The sequence below is a fragment of the Mustela putorius genome, unplaced genomic scaffold (assembly GCF_011764305.1).
Source record: "Mustela putorius furo isolate JIRA1106 unplaced genomic scaffold, ASM1176430v1.1 tig00000929_pilon_pilon_pilon, whole genome shotgun sequence".
Taxonomy (NCBI): Eukaryota; Metazoa; Chordata; class Mammalia; order Carnivora; family Mustelidae; genus Mustela; species Mustela putorius.
Window position 1 is genome coordinate 6,615,564 of NW_025421520.1, and position 27,499 is coordinate 6,643,062.

The 27,499-nt window shown below is 44.4% G+C and overlaps 1 protein-coding gene across 4 annotated transcripts; it reads left to right on the forward strand.

Moving 5' to 3' along the window:
• The first annotated feature begins 5,291 nt into the window (after positions 1-5,291).
• ZNF786 (zinc finger protein 786) lies at positions 5,292-19,008 on the forward strand. 4 transcript variants are annotated; one of them, XM_004765898.3, is made up of 5 exons: positions 5,296-5,411; positions 6,424-6,544; positions 10,799-10,925; positions 14,290-14,442; positions 16,505-19,008. In XM_004765898.3, exons 3-5 carry the CDS (start codon positions 10,892-10,894, stop codon positions 18,520-18,522), a joined length of 2,205 nt encoding a protein of 734 aa, XP_004765955.1. In that variant the 5' UTR covers positions 5,296-5,411; positions 6,424-6,544; positions 10,799-10,891; the 3' UTR covers positions 18,523-19,008. The 4 variants fall into 4 exon arrangements, with proteins under 4 accessions (XP_004765954.1, XP_004765955.1, XP_004765956.1 ...); XM_004765899.3 differs by lacking the exon at positions 5,296-5,411 and adding an exon at positions 5,483-5,826; XM_004765897.2 differs by lacking the exon at positions 6,424-6,544 and having other exon boundaries at positions 5,292-5,411.
• The last annotated feature ends 8,491 nt before the right edge of the window (positions 19,009-27,499 follow it).

The window sequence follows — 27,499 nt, forward strand, 5'->3', positions numbered from 1 at the left end:
ATGAAAAAGTATGAAAGCAGTGAAGATACACAGAAAATTGAGAGCTTCCAATATATAACTAACAGCTCCAGAAGGAAAAAAAAAAGGCGGGGGGGGGGTGGGAGTGGCTGAGTAGCAATACTTGAAAATGGCAGAGAGGTTTCCAAAGTTCTCAACTGAGAAGTGTACTTCCCTTTCATAGGAGGATGGCAAAAATTAATCCATACCCACAGTGATGGTGAAACTAGCTTCAGGAATACGGAGAAAAATTGGGGCATTTGGGTGGCTCAGTGAGTTAGGCATCTGTCTTCAGCTGAGGTCATGACCTCAGGATCCTGGGATCAAGCCCCAAGTCAGTCTCCCTGCTCAGCAGGGAGTCTGCTCCTTCCCCCTGTTCATGCTCACTCTCTTGCTCTCTCTCAAATAAATAAATATTTGAAAAGAATAAAGAAAAACATGAAGGGCATGGAGAATTTAGGGGATTATAGGTATGTTTATTATCGTGATTCTAAGGATGTTTTGTGAACTTACACATATGGCAAAACAGCAAATTACAAGTTTTAAATATATACAGTTGGTGGTATATCAATTGTACCTCAATGAAGCTGTTAAAAAAATCAAGATTGATCACTAATATGTTAATATATAGTTTCTGAGGGGCACCTGGGTAGCTCAGTGGGTTAAAGCCTCTGCCTTCGGCTCAGGTCATGATCTCAGGGTCCTGGGATTGAGCCCCACATAAGGTTCTCTGCTCAGCAGGGAGCGTGCTTCCTCCTCTCTCTCTGCCTGCCTCTCTGCCTACTTATGATCTCTGTCTGTCAAGTAAATAAATAAAATCTTAAAAATATATATATATATATATATATAGTTTTTGAAACAGCAGAAGAAAAAAGGAATACAGAGAAGTTTCAGTCCACCTGAAGGCAGGAAAAGAAGAAAATAACTTCCAGCGTGTTGAAAATAATAAAGTAATGAGTTAAGTACACAGAAGACTCATATATTTTAAAACTTCATACTTACTATACAAAGCTTACAAGAACGATGACTACAGACAGTAAAGAATGAAAATAAAATAATAGAAAAAGATTTACTGAATGAAGTCCAGTAAAAATGTATGAGAACAAGTTAGAATTCATGGCAAAATCCGTAAAAATCCACTAAGAAGATCTAAGAATCATGAACTTGTTTGGGGAAAAAAAAAAAAAAAAAGAATCATGAACTGTAAACACCTAACAATGTGGATTTGTAATATGAAAAGCAAAAGTTATGGGGTGCCCGTTTGGCTTAGTCAGTTAGGTGTCTGCTCTCCACTCAGAGCTAAATCTGCTTCTCTCTCTTCCTCTGTGAGTTCTCTCTCTTTCACTCACTCTCAAATACTTAATATCTTTAAAAAAAACCCTAAAGTTAACAAAATGACCAAAATAAACGTACTATAATTTTAGTTGGATAGTTAGCATAGCTTTCATAAATGTGTGCATCAGACAATAAACTTAAGAAGAATTAATCTGATATGAACAGCAAAAAATTTACTAGTTTTGCCCAACTGAAAACCCTGTATAGGAAATAACATCGGTTTTAAACACATACAGAGGACTTATGAAAATGAACTATGTAGTAGGTTACAGTGAAGTATCCACATATTTTTAAAAGACCATTTCATGGAGATCAAATTTCTCCTACCATGAAGTGTTAATTTAGGAGTAAGAACAAAATCTTTAAACTAAAAACAAAACTTGCTAGGCTTAGAAACTTTAAAAATACCCCTCCTAAGGAACTAATAGGTTAAAGAGGAAATCACAATGCAACTTTAGAATAAATGTTAGAAGTTATATATTACCGTATTTGTGAACTGAAGTTAGAATGATAGATAAATTGTGATTTGTGCACATATGTATTGTAAAATTTTGTGAAAAAAGTTTCATAGTCAAAAAGCAGGACAAAGGGGGACGCCTGGGTGGCTCAGTTGGTTAAGCCGCTGCCTTCGGCTCAAGTCATGATCCCAGCGTCCTGGAATCTAGTCCCACATCAGGCTCCTTGCTCCGCAGGGAGCCCGCTTCTCCCTCTGACTCTGCCTTCCACTCTGTCTGCCTGTGCTCGCTCTCGCTCGCTCTCTCTCTGACAAATAAATAAATAAAATCTTTAAAGATTTTATTTATTTATTTGACAGATAGAGATCACAAGTAGGTAGAGAGGCAAGCAGAGAGAGAGAGAGGAGGAAGCAGGCTCCCTGCCGAGCAGAGAGCCCAATTAAATAAAATCTTTAAAAAAAAAAAAAAAAGCAGGACAAAGGGAGTTTTCAATGAACTTTCCTCTGGAGATTCCTTCTTTAATCCCTTCTTTAATGTTCCCATAGCACTTCATACTTCCCTCTGTTAATAGTATTACTGAATATTGTTTTGACATTGTTTTTTCACAAGCCTGAGATGAGATGGCAAAACTCAGTGATGACTTGATTATTTACATGTACCTTGCAATGTTAAAGATATTTCGAAGGCATCTGGGTGGCTCAGTCGGTTAAGTGTCTGCCTTCAGCTTAGGTCTTGATCCTGGGATCGAGCCCCACTGTTGGGATCCCTGCTCAGCAGCGAGCTTCTTCTCCCTCTGTCTCATCTTTCTGCTTGTGCTCCCTCTCTCTCTCTCTCTCTAATAAATAAATAAGATCTTTTTTTATAAAAAGATATTCAGATGATTCAGATGGTATAAAGAATGTTCACTTGTGAGCCATTGGCTCAGCTTGAGTAATAAGTCCTTAGCAGTACAGATCTGTGACTTACAATGGGGTTGTGTCACAGTAAACCCGTCATAAGTTGAAAATACTGTTTAAAACACCTGAACCTACTGAGCATCATAGCTTAACCCAGCCTACCTTGAATGTGCTCAGAGCACATTAACCTACAGTGTAAACCACAGGACACAAAGTCTATTTTATAATAGTGTCAACTAGCTCATGTAATGTACTGAATAGTGTATTAAAAGTGACAGACAATGGCTGTGTAGGTACTGATGGTTGTAAGCTTATAGGATTTCGCTCCTTGTGATCGCATGGCTGATTGGGAGCTGCAGCTGCCCACGATCACGAGAGAGGATCCTCCAGCACTCACTAGCCAGGAAAAGATCAAAATTCAAAATATAGTTTCTACTGAATTCATATTGCTTTCACACCATTGTAAAGCTGAGAAATTGTAAGTGGTACCATCACAAATCAGGGGACCATCTGTACTGATGGAGCACCTGTGTAACCTTGGTTTTCCTTCTCTCCTCACCACCTCTTTCTCATCCCAGCTCCCAGAGGTAGCTACTATCCCACTGAGTATTCATGTACATGTCTGTATGCTTTTCCTACATGTGTATTACTCCTAAATCATATATAGTGCTATTTTATATGTTCTAAAGTTTCTTTAAGTACCATATTGTATGTAATCTGTAGCATGCCTTTTCACTCAACATTATGTTAATTCTATGCATGTATGCTGTTTTTAGCTATAGTTCATTAGTTTTTGTTGCTAGACATTTAAATTGCTTACCTGTTTTTGCTCTTAAAACAATGCTGCTAGAGATTCTTAAATATAGCTCCTATGTAAATGGCCAAAAATAGCACCAAGGTGAGACTTGCTGGGCATAGGATATGCACATATTCATAAGCAGATACTGCATTTTGCTAACTAACAAGATGGAACATTTTTGTGTTTTTATTGCCATTTCTTTCTTCTTTTTTTTTTTTTTTTTTTTTTTTTTTTTGCCTTTCTGTGAATTCACTGTTCATAATTTTGCACATTTTCCTCCAGGCAGTCTTTTGATTTTTAGAAGTTATTTCTATTCTCTGGATGCTTTTCCTTGTTGTAAATATCTTTTCCCAGTCTGACCTAATTTTGGCTGTGCTATTGTGTTTTTTGATGTAAAAAAAAGTTTTAAATCTTAATCTAATTTAATGTATTGTTCTATCCTTTGCACTTTGTACTTTCTGTATTTTAAGACTGTGTATATGAAAATACTCAAGCAGCATTATTTGTGGCCACATTTTTTTTAACTGCCCCTAAATATTTAATACTACCCTACCTTCTGTGGGCTGAATTGTATTCTCCGAAAATCCCTGTGTTGAAGTTCTAATCCCCAGTACGTCAGAACAGATCTGTATTTGGACACAGGGCCTTTAAAGAGGCAATTAAGGTAGAATGAGGTCATTGTGGGTGGGCCCTAGTCCAATATGGAGAGATTAGGAAACCCACTGAGGAACAACCTTGGCAGGACACAGCAAGGACATGCCCATCTGCAAACCAAGGAGTGTTGAGAGGAAAGCAACCCTGCTGACACCTTGATCTCAGACTTCTGGCTTCCCGAACTGTGAGAACAGTTTTCTTTAAACTGCCCAGTCTGTGGTACTTTGTTATGGCAACGCTAGCAAATTAATATATTGCCTTGAATTACATCCATTTAAGAGTATAATTAATAAGATTATGAGGAACATGGAAAAACTTCGATGTGGTAACTGAAAAAATGATACGTGTCTCAGAACCATATAAAAAGTACATGTCTGGGCGCCTGGGTGGCTCAGTGGGTTAAGCCGCTGCCTTCGGCTCGGGTCATGATCTCAGGGTCCTGGGATCGAGTTCCGCGTCGGGCTCTCTGCTCGGCAGGGAGTCGGCTTCCTCCTCTCTCTCTCTCTGCCTGCCTCTCTGCCTACTTGTGATCTCTGTCAAATATATAAATAAAATCTTAAAAAAAAAAAAAGTACATGTCTGTGGACAGAGACTGGAAATTTATATGAAGAAATAGAGCATTTCATGAGACCATCAGAATTATAAACAACTTTTACTTAAGTTTGTTTATTGTTAAATTTCATATATTTTTAATTTTTTTTTTTTTTTAAGAAAACCTTTAAGGTGGGGATAGCGATTACATGTATCTCAACACTTCACCCACGCTGGGTGGTTAAGACTCTTAAATTTAAGGTCCATTTCATATTTAGGTTATAAGACAGTTTTTTTTATTTTGTAGACTGTAAGTCATGTTCCTAATTTAAGTCCATGGGGTCAGCGATGCCATATGAATTCCCACCATCTGTCTCGCCCTCTCCGTTTGGAGTCCCGTGACACCACCCCCCCCCCCCCCCCCCCCCCCCCCCCCCACCCCCCCCCCCCCCCCCCCCCCCCGGCAGAGCGAGATGACCCGCTACCGACACCGCAGCGGCCAGTGCGCCCAGTTCTGCGAGGACGACTCCTGCGGCCGACGCTGTCTCCTCCGGGCCGCAGGGGGCGCTGTGGAGAGGATGGGGGGAAATCGGGCTCGAGTCCCAGCGTGCACCGCGCGGGGGCTGGGCCTGCAGGGCTGGGCGGGGCGGGAAGCCGCGAGCCGAGGTAGGTTCCGCCGGCCCCCCCAGAACTCGACGTCTCCCGGGCCGCGGGAGCGCGAGGGCCATGGCCGAACCGGCTCCGGTAAGAAAGGCTCTCCGCGCGGACGTCCGGGGGCGGGGCTCGGGGCGGGCTCCGGGCTGCGGCTTGGCGGGTGCCCATTCGGGTTTCATTCCGGGCGGCTGCAGAGGACGGGTGGAGCGGAGTCCGGGGGTCGCTCGAGGCTCGGAGTGGCCGGCGACCGCCACTTCTGGGACTCGTCCGTGGCCGCCCTCGCGAACAGACCGAGCGTGGACCAGGCCTCCTCAGCAGCGGGCCCAGCCTGGGCCGGCGCCCGGGAGTGGCGGAGGCGGGCAAGGGAAAGCAGAGGAATGGTCTGGTGCCGGCGGTGCGTGTTCGAGCTCAGCCGGTGTTACATCCGTTACTGAGTTCAGAACAAGAGTTTTAAAAGACCAGATTTTGAGGGTTGAAGCGATTGTCTGGCAGCGGCTTGAATAAGGTAATTTAGCCGTTAGGGCGTTGGAGTTTGTGTTGAGTGTAAGGAAGGAAGGAAGACCAGTTGGAAGGAATAGAATAGGATATAAAAACTTAAACAGAATATACATTATTTAATTATTTAATGTTTTGTTGTAATCGAGATTTAGAGGGAATGGCCATTATTTTTTTAAAAATAGCGTATAAATTTTCATTCTGACCATTTTTCCTGATGACTAAATGAGTTCATGAGGTTATTGATTTCCAAATAACGTTAACAGCCTCCGCTAAGAAAAATGTAATTTCTAGGATTAAATATTTAAAAGATAGGCAACACCTTTATGGAGAAACTATAAATAAATGAGAGATAACCAGGCCTATAAATGGAAGACTAAATACAGCAAAAATGATACTTTTCTTCCAACCTCATATATACATTTACTGCGGTTGTATTAAAATGGTAGTAAGATTTTTGTGAATTTAGACAAACAGATTCTAAATTTCATTTGAAAAAATAAAGGTCAAGATATCATTCTGAAAAAAGAACAACGAAAGGGGAATTGCACTAGCGGACAAAAGTTACTACAAGCCCATCAAATTACTACCGTGCTGTTTTTTGTAGGGACAGACAGAGCAGTGGAAATGGAAAGAAAACCCAGATGCAGACTGTGCTGTGTTGAATAGTGTCTCCCCCAAATTCATGTCCTTTCTGGAACCTCAAGATTGTGTGACCTTACTTAGAAGTAAGTTGATGCAGATTTAATTGGTTAAAATGAGATCACAAGGGAATAGGGTAGGTTCTTAATCCACCATGACTGGTATCTTTATAAGAAGAGGTACAGAGACCCAGACACAGAAAGGGGGAACACCCTGTTACAGTGGAGACAGAGATTGGAGTTATTCACCCTTAAGAAGTACCAGGGATCGCCAGCCACTGCCAGAAGCTAAGGGAAAGGCATGGAAAGGATTCTCCCCTGGAGACTTCAGAGATAGCATGGCCCTGCTGACACTTGATACCAGACTTCTAGCCACTGGAACTATAAGAGAATACACTTTTATTGTTTTAAAGCACCCAGTTAGGGTACTTCATTATAGCAGTTTTAGGAAAGTAATACAGAGACCTTCAAAAGCAGTATTGGGACAGTTGCCTTTTCCAGTTGGAAAATAACATTGAGGTAAATCACGACTGTATATAATATATAAAATATACATTGAGGTAAATCACCACTCTATATAATACATAAAATAAATTTTAAAAATTATGTTCCAGATAAATTTAAAATCTAAATATGAAAAGTAAAACTTAAGCCATCTGGATGAAAATTTAGTGTATCTTTCCAACCTCCATATAGAAATTTTTTTAAAAACAGAGAAAGCAAAATGACCTAAGACTGATACATTTGCATTGAAACTGAAAATATATATACAATATAAGCATAAATAAAATTAAAAGATAAGACATACTCGAGGAGAAATTTTTTTTTTTTTTTAAGAGTTTATTTATTTATTTGACAGCGAGAGAGACCGCAAGAGAGGGAACACAAGCAGGGGGAGTGGGAGAGGGCCAGGCTTCCCACTGAGCAGGGGGCCTGATGCAGGACTGGATCCCAGGACTCCAAGATAATGACCTGAGCCAAAGGTGGATGCTTAACTGACCAAGCCACCCAGGCGCCCCTAAAAGAATGTATACTTAATGAAATTAGAGTACTTTAACAAATATATAACTTACATGCTTCTAGTTATACATCTTAGAAAGTGTTTGATTTATCCAAGGTGATCACAATAAAAAATGTTTTAAACACATTTGCATATGTTATTTTTTCTAATACATTGTTTTAAAAAGAAGTGAAATTGAAAACCAGTTCTGGATAAACTCTTAGTATTCTAGGAACAGGCGGCATCTTGGTTAATAACTTAAAGGAAACCAACAAATATTGAGAAGCATTAGAAACATTAAAAAATAAAACAGTTGCATGCTATCATCACTATTACTCAACATCATTCCAGCCAGTACAGTAAGATGAAAATAAGAAATAATAGGCTTAGTCTTGTATGCAGGAGACCATAGATGTGTAATTTATAGAGTTCTGTGGAAAACCTAGTAGTTTAAAATAAACAAGTTATCTTTTGCTTAAAAAAAAAAAATTGGGAGAAGGGGAGTGGGGTTATGGACATTGGGGAGGGTATGCGCTTTGGTGAGTGCTGTGAAGTATGTAAACCTGGCGATTCACAGACCTGTACCCCTGGGGATAAAAATATATGTTTATAAAAAATAAAAAATTAAAAAAAAAAAAGAGGGGTGCCTGGGTGGCTTGGCTGAGTGGCTGCCTTTGGCTTAGGTCATGATCCCAGGGGCCTGGGATTGAGCCCCGCATTGGGCTCCCTGCTCAATGGGGAGCCTGCTTCTCCCTCTGACTCTCTCCCCCCGTCATACTTCCTCTCATTCTTTCTCTCTCTCAAATAATTTTCTTAAAAAAAAAAAAAATTACAGGCTTAAATGATTAAAAGAAATGTTCATTTGCAGATCTCATTCTCTGTGTAGACACTCCAAGGCCATCAACTGATAGTGTTAGTCAACAAGGAAATTTGTTTCCAAAATAAAAATAAAAATGAGCTTCCCAAGCTTTCATAATTAGGAAATTTAATGGGAGGAGGCGCCTGAGTGGCTCAGTCTGTTGGGCGGCTGCCTTCTGTTAGGTCATGATCCTGGAATCCTGGGATCGAGCCCCACATTGGGTTCCCTGCTCGGCCGGGAGTCTGCTACTCCCTTTGCCTGCTGTTCCCGGAGCTTGTGTGCCCCCCCCCCTCTTTCTCTCTTGTTCCATGTCAAATAAGTAAATAAAATATTTTTTTTTTAAAAAAGAAGAAAATTTAATGGGACAAACCCCTCAAACATGGTAGCAATAAAAACTCTACAGTTTGTAGGAATGAACCTATCAATTGTATAAGGTCTGGGGCACCTGGGTGGTTCAGTGGGTTAAGCTCTGCCTTCAGCTTGGGTCATGATCTCAGGGTCCTGGGATCAAACCCCGCATTGGGCTCTCTGCTGAGCGGGGAGTCTGCTTCCCCCACTCTCTCTCTCTCTGCCTACTTGTGATCTCTCTCTCTCTCTGTCAAATAAATAAATAAAATCTTAAAAAAAAATTATATAAGGTCTATATGAAGGAAACTAAATTTTACTAAAACACACAGAAATGTCTAGATAAATGAGAGAGATGTTTCTGGAAGGAAAGAGCCCATGTTTTAGAGATCCATTTCTCTCAAAATTAGTATATTCCTATCAGAATCCCAATAGAATTTGTATAAATTTACCGAAGTATCTTTCCTATGTATGTAGATGAGAAAACAGATAAGAAAAATGAAGATAATTTCCTGTGGAAAATGATGGAGGTGGTAGTGGATGACCACGTCCTCTTAAATAGCAAAATACCTGATAAAACTAAGAATTAACCCAAAGAACAAATAATCCAATCAAGAAATGGGCAGAGGACATGAACAGACATCCTGGGATCAAGTCCCACATCCCACGTCTCACATCGGGCTGTCTTCTCAGTGGGTAGCCTGCTTCTCCCTCTTCCTCTCTCCTGCTCATGCTCACATTCACTTTCTCTCTCTGAAATAAATAAAATCTTTTTAAAAAAGTATTTGCTAGTCAGTCAAAGGATTATTAACCCTAATATGAGAAATTAATAGAGCCCACAAGAATGTTGAGCAAAGGATGTGAACAGACCTGCACAAAGTTATGTGGAATGTTCCCCTCCCCAGGAAAGTATGAAAAGGATGCTAAGCTTCACAAATTAATGCAAATTAAAACAATGAAATAACATTTTTTTTTTTTACCCATTACAGTGGCAGAATAAATAAGAAGGTTTAAGAACAACCTATGCTGGCAAAGGTGTATAGAAGTACGGGGCATATGGGTGGCTCAGTAGGTTAAGCCTCTGCCTTCTGGTCAGGTCTTGATCCCAGGTCCCGCATCAGGCTCTGCTCAGGGGGGAGCCTGATTCCCTTTCTCTCTCTGCCTGTTGCTCTGCCTACTTGTGATTTCTGTGTCAAATAAATAAAAATCTTTAAAAAAAAATGAGAAAGAAGTCTTATTAGCAAAGGCTGATTCTTTTTGGAAGGCAGTGTAATGGTATTTGTTAAACTGAACATGTTTATAACTTTTGATTTAGTAGTTTTCCTTTTTAGGCTTTATCTTACAGAGGTAAAAGTGCTAATGTATTGGGAAGCATATCAGAGCATTGTTTATAAAGGAAATGGAGACAGTGTATGTCCCATCAGTTGGGTTTATGTACCCGTGGCATGAAATACACTACAATTTACAAAAACCTGGTTTTGCCTCTACACATTGACCTGGAAAGGGATCTTTAATATATTAAGTAAATGAAGTTACCCAGTGATTTATTTTCACTGTTTTATTTTTTTTAAAGATTTTATTTATTTATTTGACACAGAGAGAGAGAGATCATAAATAGGCAGAGGCAGGCAGAGGGGCCAGGGGAGTAGGCTCCCCACTGAGCAGAGAGCCGGACATGGGCCTCAATCCAGGACGCTGAGATCATGACCTTAGCCAAAGGCAGAGGCTCAACCCACTTAGCCACCTAGGCGCCCTATTTCCACTGTTTCAAAAGAAAAAAAATTCCTTACTATCCGTATGCATATGGAGTTTGAACAAGCATAAAGAACTGTGGACGGTATAGTGGGTAACAGCAGAAGCACATGACTGGAGTAGGGGAAGGAGTATTTCCCAAGGAGGAAGCTGCTGAATAGGCAAAAGCAGTCTCCACTACAAAAATTTTTTAATCTGATGACAAGGAGGGGCACCTGGCTGGCCCAGTGGGGAGATCATGCGACTCTGGATCTTAGGGTTGTAAGTTTGAGCCCCACCTTGGGGATAAAGTTTACTTAAAAAAAAAAAAAAAGAATTGATGAGAAGGGGCTGAAATCTTTTTGAAGCACTAATGCCTGTGTATGTATTATGTCTATCGTTTCAGTTGCCTCTGACTTTTGATGACGTGGCCATTTATTTCTCTGAGCAAGAATGGCAAAACCTCCAGGCGCGGCAGAAGGAGCTTTACAAGCATGTTATGAGAACCAATTACGAGATTCTGGTTTCTCTGGGTAAGAAGTACTCAGTTTTGTGGGGAAGTCATGGAACTGGGTCTAGAAGAGGTCCTGTTTGTTAGGTCAGATTTCTCAGGAACTAACTCAGAACGGTATTTTTTAGCCCCGAGTCCTCTTCGTTAGTACTTCTGTAAGCATTGCTAATCCTTACTCAAGGGTGGACATTGAGAAAGGAAAATATTTAAGACTTTGATGTGTGGTGGTCAGTGGTGACTTCGGGCTTGTAGTCACCACACGCTCACAGATTGCTGTGGTTTCCATATGGAGCATGGAAATCCTAGCTCATGTCCATAATGTATATCTTCACCCTAGGATGTCGCTACCTGTCGGTTTTTACTGTGGGGTCTGTATAACTATAACAGCAGCAGTCTCTTCATGGTTATGGTAATGGATGTTCTTTTTAGTCGTTTTGTTTAGTTGGTCTTTTTAAAATTTTTTTAAATTTATCAAATGAATGATGTCGTCACTCCTGTACTCAGATAATTCTCCAAGGCAACCACTGTTAACCGTTTCTGTTTTAGTTCTTACTGGACTTTCCTCCAATCTAATTATCCATGCTTTGATCTCTATTACTTGATTTATCGAGTGTAGGCGGCATTAACTCCTTATGCCACCCAGGCCTCCCTCAGTACTTACATTTAGGTCTTTGATCCATTTTGAGTTAAGGTTTTTATATGGTATGGGGTAGGGATCCAGCTGCTTTTGCATATGGACATCCAGTTGTCCCAACACTATTTTTTGGTAAGAGTATTCTTTCCCCCATTGCACCCTTTTGGAGAATCAATTGGCCATAAATGTAGAAGTTTATTTCTGGATTCTCAATTCCGTTTCATTGATTTGTATGTTTATCTTCATGCCAACACCATGCTGTTTTGATTGCCATTACTTTTAGGATCAGTTTGTCAATTTTTGCAAAAAAAAAAAAAACCACCATAACAACAAAAAACAGATTGGATTTGGGTATTGTCATCTTTCTTTTTTAAATTTATTTTATTTTTATTTTTTACATTCACATTGTTTAATTATAGCTATATGTTCTTTAATTTTTTTAAAAAATTGTAATAGATCTACAATATTACATTAGTTCCGGGTATATATCATAGTGATTCACCATCTCTGTGTGCTGTGCTCACCACAAGCGTAGCTACATCTGTCCCCACAGAATGCTAGTACAGTATCATTGATGGCATCATTGACTGTGTTCCCTGTGCTATGCCTTTCATTCCCGGGACTCGTTCCTGCCATGACCGAGGCCCGTGTCTCCCACTCCCTGTCACCCATTTGCCCTTCTCCTTCCCCTTCGCTCTTGCAGCCGTCAGTTTGTTCTGTTCGTATGTCTGATTTTGCTTTGTGTTTCTTTACTCATTTGTTTTCAAATGAGATGATTCTAAGTAAATTATAAACCAAAGAAGAAATCACAAGAGAAATTAGAAAATATTTAAAGCTGGATGATAATGAAAATATAAAGCGGCAAAATTTGTGAGATGCACCAAAGCAGCACTTAGAGGGAAATGTATAGGTTTAAATGTTTATATCAGAAAAGCAGCAAGGGTTTCTTTTTTTTTTTTCAGTCTTTTTACTCATTTTTAAAAATTTAAATTCAGTTAATTAACATATAATGTATTATGAGTTTCAGAGGTAGAGGTCAGTGATTCATGAGTGTTATATAATACCCAGTGCTTGTTACATCATGTGCTGTCCTTAATGTCCATCACCGAGTTACCCCATCGTCTCACGCCTCTCCCCTTGGGAATATTGTCATCTTAACAATATTAGGACTTCCTATTCATTAACATGAGATATCTTTCTGTTTATTTATGACTTTTAAAATTTCTTAGTAAGTTTATTTCTAAGTGTGGTATTCTTTTTGGTGTTATTATAAATAGAATTGTTTTCTTGGTTTTGTTTTTGAAAAAATACTTTTAGAAGATGCTGGGAGGCACGTGGGAGGCTCAGTGAGTTAAGCCTCTGCCTTCACCTCGGGTCATGATCTCAGGGTCCTGGGATCGAGCCCCGCATCAGGCTCTCTGCTCAGCGGGGAGCCTGCTCTCCGGCGGGCCCCCCCCCCCCGCCTATTTGTGATCTCTCTCTCTCTCTCTCTCTCTGTCAAATAAATAAATAAATAAAATTTTTATTTAAAATTTATTTTATTTTATTTAAATTGATATATTTTAAATTTATTTAAAATTTAAAAAATTTAAAAAAATTTTTTAAATTATTTTTTTAAATTAAAAATTTTTTAAAATTAAAAGATGCTGGGGTTTCAACAGATGAAGATTGACAATAGGTGTATGGATTTAAATAAAAGATAGTGAGTCCCTTTCTTCTAAGGGCAAACTTAGAATTCTTTTGGGATTGAAGTCAGATTTCAGGGGGCAAGGAGGGATCTGGAGCAGAGTGACCAGTCTCCACACGTCCTACACCACTCTGACATTTTATCCCTAAGGCATTACCTGGTTACTCTCTTTCTCTGATCTGAACTATACACTGATCTCCCTTTAGCAATCTATGAAGCATAATTTAGGTTCTGTAACAGAGATATTATTGAAAGAAAGTTTTACTTGAAGATTCATGAACATTTTATTAGGGGAATGGGGTCATGTATTAGACAATCTTGTAACTGTTTTCATTTGCTTATTTCATTGCTTGCAACCCTTTAATTCTAGCTGAACTCGGCCATGTTTTGGGTTGTGATTAGCACTGTCACCAGCGGACTTCTGAGAATATTTACGTATTTTGAAATTTCCTAGGATCGGCATTCCAGTTCTTATTTTGCATACCCCCCTCTTCCCATGGTATCTCCAGTTGTCTGTGGGGCTGTTCCACCATTCTCAAAGCACATTACTAGTGAGTTTTATGAAAACCATGATAAAATGCACATTGCTAGATATATGGGGACTGAGGCAGGATTTATTTTATTTATTTTATTTTATTTTTTAAAGGTTTTATTTATTTATTTGACAGAGACACAGCCAGAGAGGCAACATAGCAGGGGGAGTGAGAGAGGGAGAAGCAGGCTTCCCATCAAGCAGGGACCCTGATGCAGAGCTTAATCCCAGGACCCTGGGATCACGACCTGAGCTGAAGAAAGACTCTCCTCAACAACTGAGCCACCCAGCCCCTACCCCCAAAAGACGGGTTTTAAACACTAAACTGCTTTAACTGGTCCAGATAGATTAGGAAGTACTGTTAGGAAATGTGGACAGTTTTGCTCCTCCTTGCATAACCCTATAATCTATTTTTTTTACTTCTTGTCTCATGCGTCTTCCCAGGAGTACATTGTGAAAACTTTAAAGCATGTCAGTGTGCTTAAATTTAGTGCTAAAGAAACCAAACTACCCTGTCTGACATTTTTGCACAGATAATGGACTCCCCAAACCAGAACTAATATCCTGGATTGAACAGGAGAAAGAGTTCTTCCAAAACTGGCGAGAAGCACAGAAATCAGGAACCATAATTTGTTCTTCTGCTCATTTGCAATTTGATCCAGTTATCGAGGGCCATCAGTTTGGGGGTGAGTATTAAGAAACCAGGGCCCGGTCCTCAAGACAGTACACTCAGTTTGTTCCAATTTTCTGATCATGTCTTCTTGTTTGGCTGGGCTGAAGCTGGACAACTAGTGTATTCTAGAGAAGCGTAGTTAAGTACAGTGGTTGGGAGTGTGGGTTCAAGAGTCTGAGTCTGGATCTTGTCTTTTCTGGTGACACCTTGGGCAAGTTGTTCAGCCTCTCAGTATTTCAATTTCCTGACCTAGAAAATGAAGACAATGAAAGTACCTAGATAGAACTATATAGGTTAACATATGTGAAGTGTTAAAGTGATACCTGGCACACAGTAGGAGCTCAGTAAATGTGAGCTGTTGTTAGTGGTAGGTAAGGCGAGGTGGATGATGGCAGGACTCAGAGACTGGTTATCCACATACTAGTGACCAAAATTGCTTCCTTCCTGTATGGGGACTGTTGAATTTCCTTGATTACCTAAAACTCAGCTCTCCTGTGTTTTCTTATTATGATGGAAGAGTCTGAGATTCTTAGAATTTTTTTTAAATTTTATTTATTTATTTGACAGAGGAGGCAGACAGGCAGGGAGACAGAGGAGGAAGCAGACTCCCTGCTGAGCAGAGTGCCCGATGTGGGGCTCGATCCCAGGACCCTGGGATCATGACCTGAGCTGAAGGCAGAGGCTTTAACCCATTCAGCCACACAGGCACCCTCTTGGAATTTTTTTAAGAAATATTTATTTATTAGAATGAGAATGAGGGCGCCTGGGTGGCTCAGTGGATTAAGCCGCTGCCTTCGGCTCGGGTCATGATCTCAGGGTTCTGGGATCGAGTCCCGCATCGGGCTCTCTGCTCAGCGGGGAGCCTGCTTCCCCCCCCCCCTCTCTCTGGCTGCCTCTCTGTCTGCTTGTGATTTCTCTCTGTCAAATAAAATAAAATCTAAAAAAAAAAAAAAAAAAAAAAAAAAGAATGAGAATGAGTGGACGTCAGGGCAGAGGGAGAGAGTTTTAAGCAGATTGCCTGCTGAGTGTGGAGCCCAACTTGGAACTCAGTCTCATGACCCCAAGATCATGACCTGAGCCGAAAACAAGAGTTAGATGCTCAACCGACTGAGCCACTCAGGTGCCCCTGAGATTTTTGGATTCTTAAAAGTCAGCATTAAAGTATGGAATGAGAAAACCAATGGGAGCATCATCTCAAGAAATCTTGTCAATAGTTTTCGGCTGCCTCTTTCTGGACAGTAAAGAAAGGAGTTTTGCTCCACAAATTATTTGACTTTTTGCCACCTGTTATCAATTCTTCCAAAAGCCTTTTTAAAAGGTTTGTGGGGTAGGGGTGCGGAGGGGAGAGAAGAGCCCAGGCCCTGCTGCTTGGGCTTAGGGACTTCCCCTGGGTCGTGACTGTGGTGTTGGGGTCCGTGAGTGACAGTGCGGTCATCACTTGGTGATTTCAGGAATGTCTGCACATCAAAATGGCAGTGTGATAGTCCTGTGGTTGATGGTGGTGAGCATTTACAGGTGTGTTCAGTATGCCAGTCACATGCTCAGCGCCTTACATGCAGGAACTCACCTAAAGTTCATGACAATGAAATGTCCGGTTGCTTCCCTGTGTCTACAGAAGGAACTGAATAAAGCCAAGAAAGAGAGATTAGCTTGACAAAGGCTACACAGTGGAGAGACAGGATTTGAACCCAAATTCCAAAGCTTAGGCCGGGTGTTTGAGACCTATACTTTCCTATATCTATACTTAAGTAAGAGTATTCTTACTTAAGAGAGGCTTGAATTCACGACCCCGTGAAAAAGCCACATGCTCTTTTGACCAACTGAGCTAGCCAGGCACCCCTGTATTTTCCTCTTTTAAGATATGTTTCTCAGTTGAGTTTTCAGCAGACTCTCACCAGACAGATTCAGCCATAACAGAACCACAGTGAAGTGTCCCCGGTGGTGGAGACCCGTGGGAGCTGGGTTCCCAGGCCTCCAGACGGCACCGTTCCCTAAGGTCTTGTCACCAGGAGAGACATAAGCCTTTAGTCATGCCACAGGTAGGAATACTGACTGAATGTTTGTTTCTATTTCAGGATGTCCACAAGCTGTGCATTCAGGAGAAGCTGAGTGCCGTTTCCAAGTAGATCGCGGAGCGGGCCAGTGCCCCTCCGAACCCTCCCGAGGAGGAGGAGAAGATGTTTCCTTCAGGCTTGACCAAAGCATCGCCCTCCAGAACCCACCCAGCCGTGACGCTCAGGCTCCACGTCCAGCAGCCCCCAGAACGCTGGGTCTCCCTGGCCGGCAGGAGGCCTCCTCCTGTGGGAGCACCCAGCACCCTTGCGCTGTCTGTGGGGAGAGCTTTCGGACGAAGGACCACTTGGAGAAGCACCAGAGAAGCCACTTGAAGGACCAGCCATGGAGGTCGTGGAAGAAGCGCAGCCGCCAAGCTGATCCGCAGCCACAGCGGAGCCGCGCTCAGGCTCCCAGGCGCTTCCGGTGTCCGGACTGTGGGAGGAGCTTCCGCCGGAAGCGGCCTTTGCTCGCGCATCTGGCTGTGCATGCGGACGAGAGCGCCCTGCGGGACCTCGAGTGTCGGACGTGCTTCCCGCCCAAGCAGCCCCTTCTGGGCCACCGCCTCCCGCACGAGGGGGAGAGGCCGTCCCGGTGCCCCAGATGTGACGGGAGCTTGCGGTCCGGGAGCGGCGTGCAGGCTCGCCAGGGCCCTCCTGGCCGGGAGAGGCTAGGCTCCTGGGGAGAAGGCGATGGCGCCTTCCCGGTCAGGCCTGAGTCGGCCGCTGTGCCCTCGGGAGGGAGGCCGAGCCCGCGTGAGGAGCGCTGCGCCCGCATGGGAGCCGGGGAGAGGCCGTTCTCCTGCGCCGAGTGCGGTAAGCTCTTCGCTGCCAGGTCCAAGCTCGCCGGCCACCTCCGTGTGCACACGGGAGAGAAGCCCTTCCGGTGCCCGGAGTGTGGCAAGAGCTTCCGCCTACGCGGCCTGCTCAGGGGCCACCAGCGCGTGCACCGCGGCGAGCGGCCCTTCCCCTGCCGGAAGTGCGGCAAGGCCTTCGCCAAGCAGTGTAAGCTCACGGAGCACGGCCGCGTCCACAGCGGGGAGAAGCCCTTCTGGTGCGCCCAGTGCGGCAGGAGCTTCCGCCAGCGGGGACAGCTGCTGAGGCACGAGCGGCTGCACAGCGACGAGAGGCCCTTCCAGTGCCCCGAGTGCCCTCTGAGCTTCCGCCTGCAGAGCATGCTGCGGGCACACCGGCTCCGCCACGGCGGAGAGCGGCCCTTCTCCTGCGGCGAGTGCGGCCGGGCCTTCGCGCATCAGTGCAAGCTCCGCGAGCACCTGAGAGTGCACAGCGGGGAGAGGCCCTTCCAGTGCCCCGAGTGTGCCAAGAGCTTCCGCCTCAAGGGCATCCTGAAGGCGCACCAGCGCACGCACAGCAAGGAGAGGCCCTTTTCGTGCGGGGAGTGTGGCAAGGGCTTCACTCGGCAGTCCAAGCTCACCGAGCACTTCCGCGTGCACAGCGGGGAGAGGCCCTTCCAGTGCCCCACCTGCGACCGGAGTTTCCGCCTCAAGGGGCAGCTGCTGAGTCACCAGCGCCTGCACACGGGGGAGAGACCCTTCCAGTGCCCCGAGTGCGGCAAGAGCTACCGCGTGAAGGCCGACATGAAGGCCCACCAGCTGCTGCACAGCGGCGAGATGCCCTTCTCCTGCGAGTGTGGCAAGGGCTTTGCCAAGCAGTCCAAACTCATCGAGCACATCAGGACCCACACGGGGGAGAAGCCTTTCCAGTGTCCCAAATGTGACAAGAGTTTCCGCTTGAAGGCGCAGCTGCTCAGCCACCAAGGCCTGCACACAGGGGAGAGACCTTTCCGCTGTCCCGAGTGTGACAAGAACTTCCGGGAAAAGGGACACATGCTTCGGCACCAGCGCATACACAGGCCCGAGAGGCCCTTTGCCTGTGGCGACTGCGGGAAGGGCTTCATTTATAAGTCGAAACTAGCGGAGCACATCAGGGTGCACACGAAATCCTACAGTGCTCCAAATGAGCCGGACATCAAGAAGAGGCTCAGCCAGCTGTTTGCGATGATCGAGGCCGACTGGAGTTGAGGTCCCTGGAGGGTATCCAGAGCCATGGGGGAGTTGATGTGGCCTGGAAATTCACAGCAGCCAGAGCCAAACCCACTGGAAGACAGATTTTAGGAACAGGGCCCCCGTTTTGAGCAAGAATGTAACTCTGGCTAGGAAGTTGAGAAACCACCCAGGATTTTCTCATTTAGCGCACCACCTGTCATATTTCCTATCTATTGATAAAAGAGATATCTGTTTTCCCTGCCATCCGTAAGTGGTAACTTCCCCGCAAATGCTAAGCTAGCTCTGAAATCCCTGCTGGAACTAGGACAGCCCCTCCCGTACTATTCTGCAAGCTGAGGATGTGGGGTGGCTCTTAAATGTCCACTTGACTCTTCTGCACGGTGTAATCCTAAACTGGGGGGTTTAAATCCAGTGGATTTTGTTTGCAAGCCTGTTATGATGTTGGATTTGTTTTTGAGTCATTTATTTTGAAACCAACAGCAATAAAACAAGTTCTCTGAATCCCTGTCTGTTTCTGTGAATGCTGAGGCCTCACAGCGGCTTCCACAGTGATTGTGCGTAGCTTTTCCTAAGGAAAAGTTGATAATTTCAGCAAAGTTTGGCTCATCTGAATTGAAGAAACCTAAAAGCAGGGATGCTAAGATATATGGGGCTAGAATATAGATACGAGATGGATTGGGACAGGAGGTATGGGTTTGGGAGCTGCAGAACAGAGATGGTGTTTGAAGCCAAGACAGTGAATGAGATTCCCAAGAGTGACTGTCTAAGCGGTGCCTAAATCTGAGTAAAGACAGAATAACAGCCAAGGAAGGGGCCCCTGGCTGGCTCAGTTGGTGGAGCGTACGACTCTTGATCTTGGGGTTTGTGAGTTCAAGGCCCATGCTGGGTGTAGAGATTACTTAAAAATAAAATTTTGGGGAAAAAAAGGAGCAAAACCAAACAGCTCTGTCATGGAGCACTACAGGCAACAACAGTTCTGCACAGAGAATTTTCAACCAAATGTTACAAATAAACATAATACAAGTAGAAGTCTAGGAAACTACCCCATTTGCTACATGAGGTGAAGGTTGTGTGAGCACAGAATGTTTGTACTTCAGGGAAACACCTGCACTCCATTCAAAGAAATCCTGACTTTCAGAGGGTTCATGTTTCGTGTAGAACACCTGAAATTCTGGGGCATCTGGGTAGCTCAGTTGGCGAAGAATCTGCCTTTCACTTGAGTCATGATCTTGGAGTCCTGGGATCGGGCCCTACATCAGGCTGTCTGCTCAGCAGGGAGTCTGCTTATCCCTTGCCCCCTCCCTCAAATAAATAGTCTAAAAAAAAAAAAAATAAGAGGCCTGAAATTCTGAGGGATGACAGAAAATGAGATTATCACTAAATTATAACATGTTACTAGAAAACAATGTTTCACACATTATGTTCTCTGGAACACTAGCTCCAAAGATTTTTTTTTTTTTTTTTTTTTTTCAAAAAGAAAGAGGGGAGTCTTGGTAGCTCAGTTAATCTGACTTGATTTTGGCTCAGGTCATGCTCTCAGGGTTGTGAGATCAAGCCCCATGTCAGGCTTCGTGCTGGGTGCTCTATTTTTCCTCTCCCTCTGCCCCTCTGCCTCAACTTGAACTCTCCCTCTTCAAAAAAAAAAAAAAAAAAAAAAAAAATTTAAAAAGGAAAGAACTCATGGCCAATTGAAGTAAAAGAGTTCTCCCCCATCACCCCCCCCAACACACACACAGTCTATGGCTCTCCCAGCAGAAGACCTAATATGTATTATTCTCTTAAATTTGAATATATTTGATCTTGGGATTCTTTCTTCCAAAGATGTGAGCATTTCCAAAGATGTGGGAATTTCTCCCAAATTCTTTCTTTTGTTTTTTTTCCAAAAACATTTACTATGATCTTGTAGACATTGAGTTCCACAGGATTCATTTTGGAAAACATTACTGAAGGGCAAGCACGCTTGGCTCCAACAAAGCAGCCCTTTGCCCATTAAGAAGAATGGGAATCCAAGGAAATGAGGTCTTCAATTTTTGGGGCAAAAGAAAACAGACCAGTAAGTGCCAATAAATCCTTACTTGGTTTTAGAAAACTGTCTTTCCTCCAATGAATGGTGGGACACTAACAAAGTGACTGATAACATTAGAGGTTTATAATCACTCAGAACCCGGCAATGTCTATTGTGTTCATGGGACAGTCACCTAAAATTGTGGAGTTAGACTCAAAATAAGCAAAGAAGGAATGGAAATCATGCTGCAGGTGAATGCCTATAGAGGGGACCCAGAGAGCAGGATGTGATCATGAACCCAGCAGGGGGTTCAAGGGAGACTGAAGACCACAGCCTCAATTGCAGGATCTCAGAGATGGTAAAAGATCCAAAGTTTAAAGTGTTTGTAAAAACTGAAGGTGTTTTGGAAGATGTCGAGAAAAAGGGTAAGATACAACTAAACCCAAGAACTCTAGGCTGCTCACTCTCAACATGGAAAACAGGTCCCATAGTGGGACTTAAAGAAAAGAGAGATTCTGGAAAAGAAGGTATCATAAGGACAGGTTCACATTCTTCCTTTTCTATCCTGCCCAAAATACCCAAAAAGAAAAACCCATGCTGAGATATCCTGCAGAAATCCCTGAATTTTAAGAATAAGGAAAGATGCCTACAAGTATCCAAAAAAATAATCCTATCACCTCCAAATGATCATGACCTGAGCTGAAGGCAAAGGCTTTAACCCACTGAGCCACCCAAGCACCCAGGAATTTTTTTTTTTTTTAATAAATCCACAACCATGAAGAGAACTCAGAGGAAACCATTAGTGGACGAGAAAGCTCAACAGATTCCAGAAAATTATTGGCAGAATGGTATCTAGTAAAGGAAAGAGGAGTTGCCACAAGCAGTAAGAGGCAGAAAGGGGACTGAGTCTTGGAGGAGTGTGATTGGTTGAGCAGATGCTCAGCCCAGGAGCCAGGCAGGATGGAGGGCAAGACCAGGCCAATTAACTGAAAGTCTATCAGTGACTGGTCAGGCCCTCCATCCACTACCACCAGCAGCAGCACCAGGAAGGCAAAGGGAAAGATGCAAGAGGAGTTGCTTAACAGATTTCTGAGTCTGGAGCTCAGAGCAGATGTCTGGACTAGAGAGAGAAACTTGGTCATCAGCATTAAATACTTAAACTCCCTGGCACTGAGATCACCTAGAGCTCAAGGGTAGATAAAGGAGAACGGAGGACTAGAACCTCAGTAACCCTAATAATTTGAGAGCCAACAGATTTGGAGAAGTAGGAAAAGAGAGCAAAAAGGAGGGACCTGTGAGATGGGAGGATCCTAAGAGGGAGTGGTGCCTCATCAACCAAGCAAGGAGAATATTCCAAGAAGCAGGACAACAAAGATGAGTGCTGCTAAGAAGTTTGGTGCAGTGAGAGGAAAGAAATGGGCAGATGATTTGGCAACATCAAGGTAGATAATGACCTAGACAAGAAAACTTTCCTTTGTGTTGGAGCAGAAAGGCAGACCTTGGCTGACTGGTGCATGTTGTGAATAAGGAATTGGAGATAGACTGTTTAGAGAACTCTTTCCAGAAGTTCAGTTTAAAGTGGAGCAGAGAGATTGACAGTAGCTGGAAAAGTTACTGATACTAGAGCAAATCTGCCTGCTAATGGGGAAGGATTCTGAAAAAGGAGGAGAGTGAAGATGTAGGAGAGCAGGGACAGACCAGCAGGTGGAGGAATGGGCCTTCCGTGGGAGAGGGACCCTTTCCCCTAGTAACTGGAGGAGAGGAAGAGAGGTTGCTACTACAAATGGAATTTGGTTTAGAGTTGGGGGTTCACATCTGATGGCTTTTTCATTAGCTAAGAGAGAATAGGTGAAATTAGAGGAGAAACATGAAAATATGAGTCACCTGAATCCTTGCAAAACTGATCTGTTGGGAGTAAATTATCACCAGTAGCACCTGGTAGGATGTCTTACATAGAACAAACTCAGTAAGCCGTGCTGAGTATCTCAAGGAATAGACATTTCTGACCGGTGGAGAAATTTGAAGAGGAATTTGCACAGCAAATCCCCAAAATTTATGAGAGAAAGGGGACATTGGAAACATTCAGTGAGAATTTTAGGACAATAGGAAGCACTTTCTACAAAAGATTTTATTTTAGAGGCATAAGCAAAAAAATAGAGATGGAAATTTACTTGGCTGAATTTGTGAAGGTCACAGTAGAAAATTTCTAAGGGAAACTAGACTATCTCTAACCTGCAAAGTCCGTGACAAGTTATGTAAGGTATTCCTTGAATGAGCGCTTTCTGTTGCTTCCTGTTGCCTTAGCATTTCCCAGAAAACTCTTTTTGGCCTGTTTTCTTATTTATTTATTTATTTGACAGACGGAGATCACAAGTAGGCAGAGAGGCAGGCAGAAAGAGAGGAGGAAGCAGGCTCCCCGCCGAGCAGAGAGCCCGACGCGCGGCTCGATCCCAGGACTCTGGAATCATGACCTGAGCCGAAGGCAGAGGCCCTCAACCCACTGAACCACTCAGGCGCCCCTTAGCCTGTTGTCTATAAGCTGGGTAGTATATGGTTTAAGTCTCTCCTGCTCTCCACCCCCCTACCTTTATCACAAGATTTCTTTACTGTAACCAATAGAGAGCTAGGATATTACAATTTTCTTTTAAAGTAATCGTTTCCTGGGGCATCTGGGTGCCTCCGTCGGGTAAGCATCTACCTTCCTCTCAGGCCATGATCTCAGAGTCCTGGAATCCACCCCCCACCTTTGACCATAGTGCACCTTCCCCAGTTTGCCTTCCTTTATCAACCCCCCCCCCCGGGTCCTCATAGAAGCTGGAGGGGTTGTCTGAGCCCAAGGCAGCCCAAACCCATCCCGAAACGACGGAACATTGAACCCACCATGGCGGACAGGTGAGCGGCAGAGAGCTGGACAAGCTGATTTCGAGCAGCAATCTGGGCGGCAACAGTGGAAGCAGAAAACGGAACGTTGTACAGGATCTAATTCCCTGACTTATATGTGATCGATTTCAGATGTAACCTTGTGTAGCCCTCAAAGGAGGAAAGGTCATAACTGTGGAGAAAATGGGGCAATTCCAGTTCTCCCAGTCCAGAGAGCTGGGAGATTCAGATGCTGCCGTTCAAGGATGCACAGAGCGGCCCGAGGTCGCCGGAGCAATCTACTCCTCCTACCGGCAGGCGGCGCTGTGGGATCCCAGTTCCCGCGCAGGGAAGGTAACGTTCCCAGGACCCCCTGCGTATCTCCAGGGCGACGGCCGCCACGGGGCGGAGCTGACGGGCGCAGGCCCCGCCCCCGGAGCGGCCCCTCCCCCGCCTGGACCTCCCGGGCCACATCCTGCAGGGCGGGGACAGCCGCGGCGGTTCGGCCCGAGGGCCCGGCCACCCGCGCCCGACTGAAGCCGGGACTCCGGCTGGAGACCATCCCGGGGGTGGCACCGGCGGCTCAGCCCGGGGTCTCGGACCACGCAGGCGCTGCAGGAGCCGTCGGGTGTGAGCGGTGACTTCTCCGCGGGGCAGAGGCGGCGGCCCGCGGTCGCAGGAGGGCGGCGGACGGGGGGTCCCGGCCGGTAGGAGGCGCCGTCCGGGTCGCTCGGACGGTGACATCTGCAGGCATGGTCCCGCAGTCCAGCCCGAGCTCGCGTCCTGGGGTCGGGAGAGGGCGGTGCAGGCACATCCGTGCGCTCAGCCCAGACCGAGTTCCATAAAGCAGAGACTGATTTTTTACCCATCGAGTGTGGGGTCGCTTGGATGATTCAGTGAGTTAATGAATGAGAGAGTCCTGCACACAGTCAGCCCCGGGGCCCCTGAGTGTTGCAGTTTCCCTGAAGCTCAGCTTGCATTTGGTGAGGTGCAGAGCGGGAGAAGGAGGGTAGCAGAGGAGAGGAGGGCTCAGCCCCGTAGAGGGACATACGATAGGACAATTCTAAATTGCAGGCTTAGGCCCTGTCACTTTTAACAATTCTTTAGGAAATGCTAATGACGGTCGCAACTCTTTAGTTTGAAGTTTTTGAAAGAACCCCCGTCCCCACCCCTAGGGTGACAGTGATTCACTTTCCTGATACTTAGACTAATTTGAAACAACGTTTCCAAAAACATGACAATTTCTTACTGCCTTTTTCACTAACACACACACACACACACACACACACACACAATCTACCTTGGTGACCGTTATCACAATCTACTGCCCTTGGTGACCGTTATCACAATCTACCGCCCTCCTCTTATGGGTGAGGAAAGTGACTTGCAGAGAGGTTGAAGTGACTTGCTCCAGGTGTCTTATAATACAACTTGGGTTCCTTGAATTCCAGTTCTATGCTTTCCTTCCTCTCCTTCAACAAATATCTGTTTGGACCCCATTCCTTTCACAAATATAAATAATATTCGTAATATTGCTTCTCTTGGGTTGCGCCTGTCTTATCAAGCTCCTGTTCCACATTTTTCAAGTAACTGGGGCGCTATAGGAAATTTTCCTTATTCCTCTCCGTCACCTGCTAGGGAAAGTGATATTTTGATTTTCTGGTGCCGAAGATAATTGACATTCTGTCATTTCTTTCTGACAATTGTAATGTGTTCTTGGGACAAATGATCAGTTTTCAATTTAAATTTCATTTTTAGTGGAATGAAACAGTACAAATGTAGAAGTCTCTGTAGACATAACTTTCTGTATTTCTTTCTCGTAAACACAGGTGTTTTAAAGATATCTCCTGGAAAGTGTTGAAGACAATTCTATGCATCCTTTATCCCTCAATACTGCACCTTGTTGACATGACTACATCCTATAGGATGTGATGGTGTCCTATGGTATGTACTCAAATGCTTATTTAATTGAATCAAACTATCCATTTCAGGTTGTGTTCCTCCAGTTAGAAACTAGTGTCTGTGGCAGTTCCACTGCCTGACTCCCTTATGAGTCCCTCCAAGACACACATATTCTTCTTATGAAATGAGAACCTACGTATTCAACATTCCACCTCTGCCAGGGTGAGTGTCTTGTTTGTGTGAAGTGTCTGTTAACTTGTAGAAGGAGGGCCAGGAGAGTCAAAAGTTCTTCCTGGAATTATGTCATCAAAGCCTCGCCTGTCTTACACATTGAAAAGTCTGGCTTCTCAAGATCCGTGTCAGAACCCTTAATGATAGGAGCAGTAGAAGGTTTCTAAACATTTCTGATGTGGACAGGTGTGGAGCCGTCCTGAGACTAAAGCAGGTGTGTTTGTGGCGCCAGGGGGCAGTATCCTTTTGATGATGTAGCCATCTGTTTCTAAGCACCGAAGGAGGAGAATCTGGATGAGCGGAAGAAGGAACTTTTCACGGGGCACCTGGTTGGCTCAGTCGGTTAAGCGTCCATCTATTGATTTTGGTTTGGGTCATGATCTCAGGGTTGTGAGCTTGGTCCTACATTGGGTTCTATGTTTTGCGTGGAGCCTGCTTGGGGTTCTCTCTCTCTCTCTGCCCACCCTCCATCTCCCCATGAGTGCTCTCTTTTTCTCTCAAGGAAAAAAAAGGAACTTTTTAAAAAAAGGTTTCGCTTATTTTTTTGACACAGAGGGAGAGAGTACAAACAGTGGGAGTGGGAGAAGCAGGATCCCTGCAGAGTAGGGAGCCCGACTCGGGACTCAATCCCAGGACCCTGAGATCATGACCCAAGCCAAAGGCAGACACTTAACCAGCTGGGCCACCCAGGCACCCCAAGAAGGAAATTTTCACACATGTTATGAGGAATATCTATGAGACTGATCTCTCTAGGCCTGATGTGTTTTTGTTGAACATTTAAGAGTAATTCATCAGTCAAAGACCAACCAGGTTTCAGTAATTCTGTTTGCTGCTTGGCCAGACTCTACTCTGACGTCCAGGTAGGATTCTCTGACCCACCCCCTCCAGTGACTTTTAAAGTCATGTACATTTATTTTTGAGTCACTTGCTGTTGAAGATTCAGCAGTGGTTTAGGAAGACGTGAAAGAGTGTAACTGCACGGAAAGTTATCCCCTTTCTCCAGCCCCTTAGGGTTTTCCTGCAGGGAGAAGAGAAAATGCCTGCAATTTTACTATTTGAAAATCATGTCATAACTTTTTTATTCAGTGAGGGTGACTTACATGGGGGGAAACACCCTCTTTTCTGCTGGGTAGGAATGAGGAAGGATGTGGCCCTAAGAACTGCTCAACCAACATATGGAAGCAGAACTGAGAGACCGGGAAACCTCTTCCTGTTCTTCCTGTTGGGCCCTGGAGTAAACTGTGCCTGAACTCCTACCAACCCTGGCTCTCCAGTTATGCGAACCAGAGACATCTCCCTCTTATTTAAGGTGTCTGGAGTTGAGTTTCCTCTTACCAAATAGGGTCCCAAGAGACAAGGAAATTGTTGAGAGAAGGGGGGTTTGTAAGTAGTAAAGATGAAAACGTGGAAGGGAGGGACGTAATGAGTGTCCTGGTCTGAGAAGTTGACCGTCTTCACTAGGTAGTCACGGTCACCTGTTGAGTCCTGTGGCTCAGAGCAGGTACCTACTAGCATGTAGCCTGGGAACGTGGGCAGTAGAAAGAACATTCAGGTGTTGCAGCTTGCTTGTTCGGCCCCCAGGAAGTTTCTAGAAAAAAAAAAAAAAAGATGGGGCACCTGGTGGCTCAGTGGGTTAAAGCCTCTGCCTTCGGCTCAGGTCGTGATCCCAGGGTCCTGGGATCAAGCCCCACATCAGGCTCTCTGCTCAGCAGGGAGCCTGCTTCCCTTCCTCTCTCTGCCTGCCTCTCTGCCTACTTGTCATCTCTGTCTGTCAAATAAATAAATAAAATCTTAAAAAAAAAAAAAGAGAGAGAGAGAGAGACAACGTTAAGCCGTCAGGACCTTCCTACTTTTCAAGCATACAGGATAGTTGTTTGTAGAATGCCCCTCAGATTGGGTGTGTCTGCTGTGTCTTTGGGATGTGGTTTGGGTTATTTGCCCACGGCAGGGAGCTGTGCTGTGTTCTCGCTGCACGTGATTTTGATTCATTCCGTT

Bases quoted from the DNA above. Each gene is read 5' to 3' on its own strand.
- ZNF786 (XM_004765897.2), top strand. The intron at 10,926-14,289 runs GTAAGAAGTACT...ATTTTTGCACAG, and splicing joins CGAGATTCTGGTTTCTCTGG to ATAATGGACTCCCCAAACCA. The intron at 14,443-16,504 runs GTGAGTATTAAG...TTTCTATTTCAG, and splicing joins CGAGGGCCATCAGTTTGGGG to GATGTCCACAAGCTGTGCAT.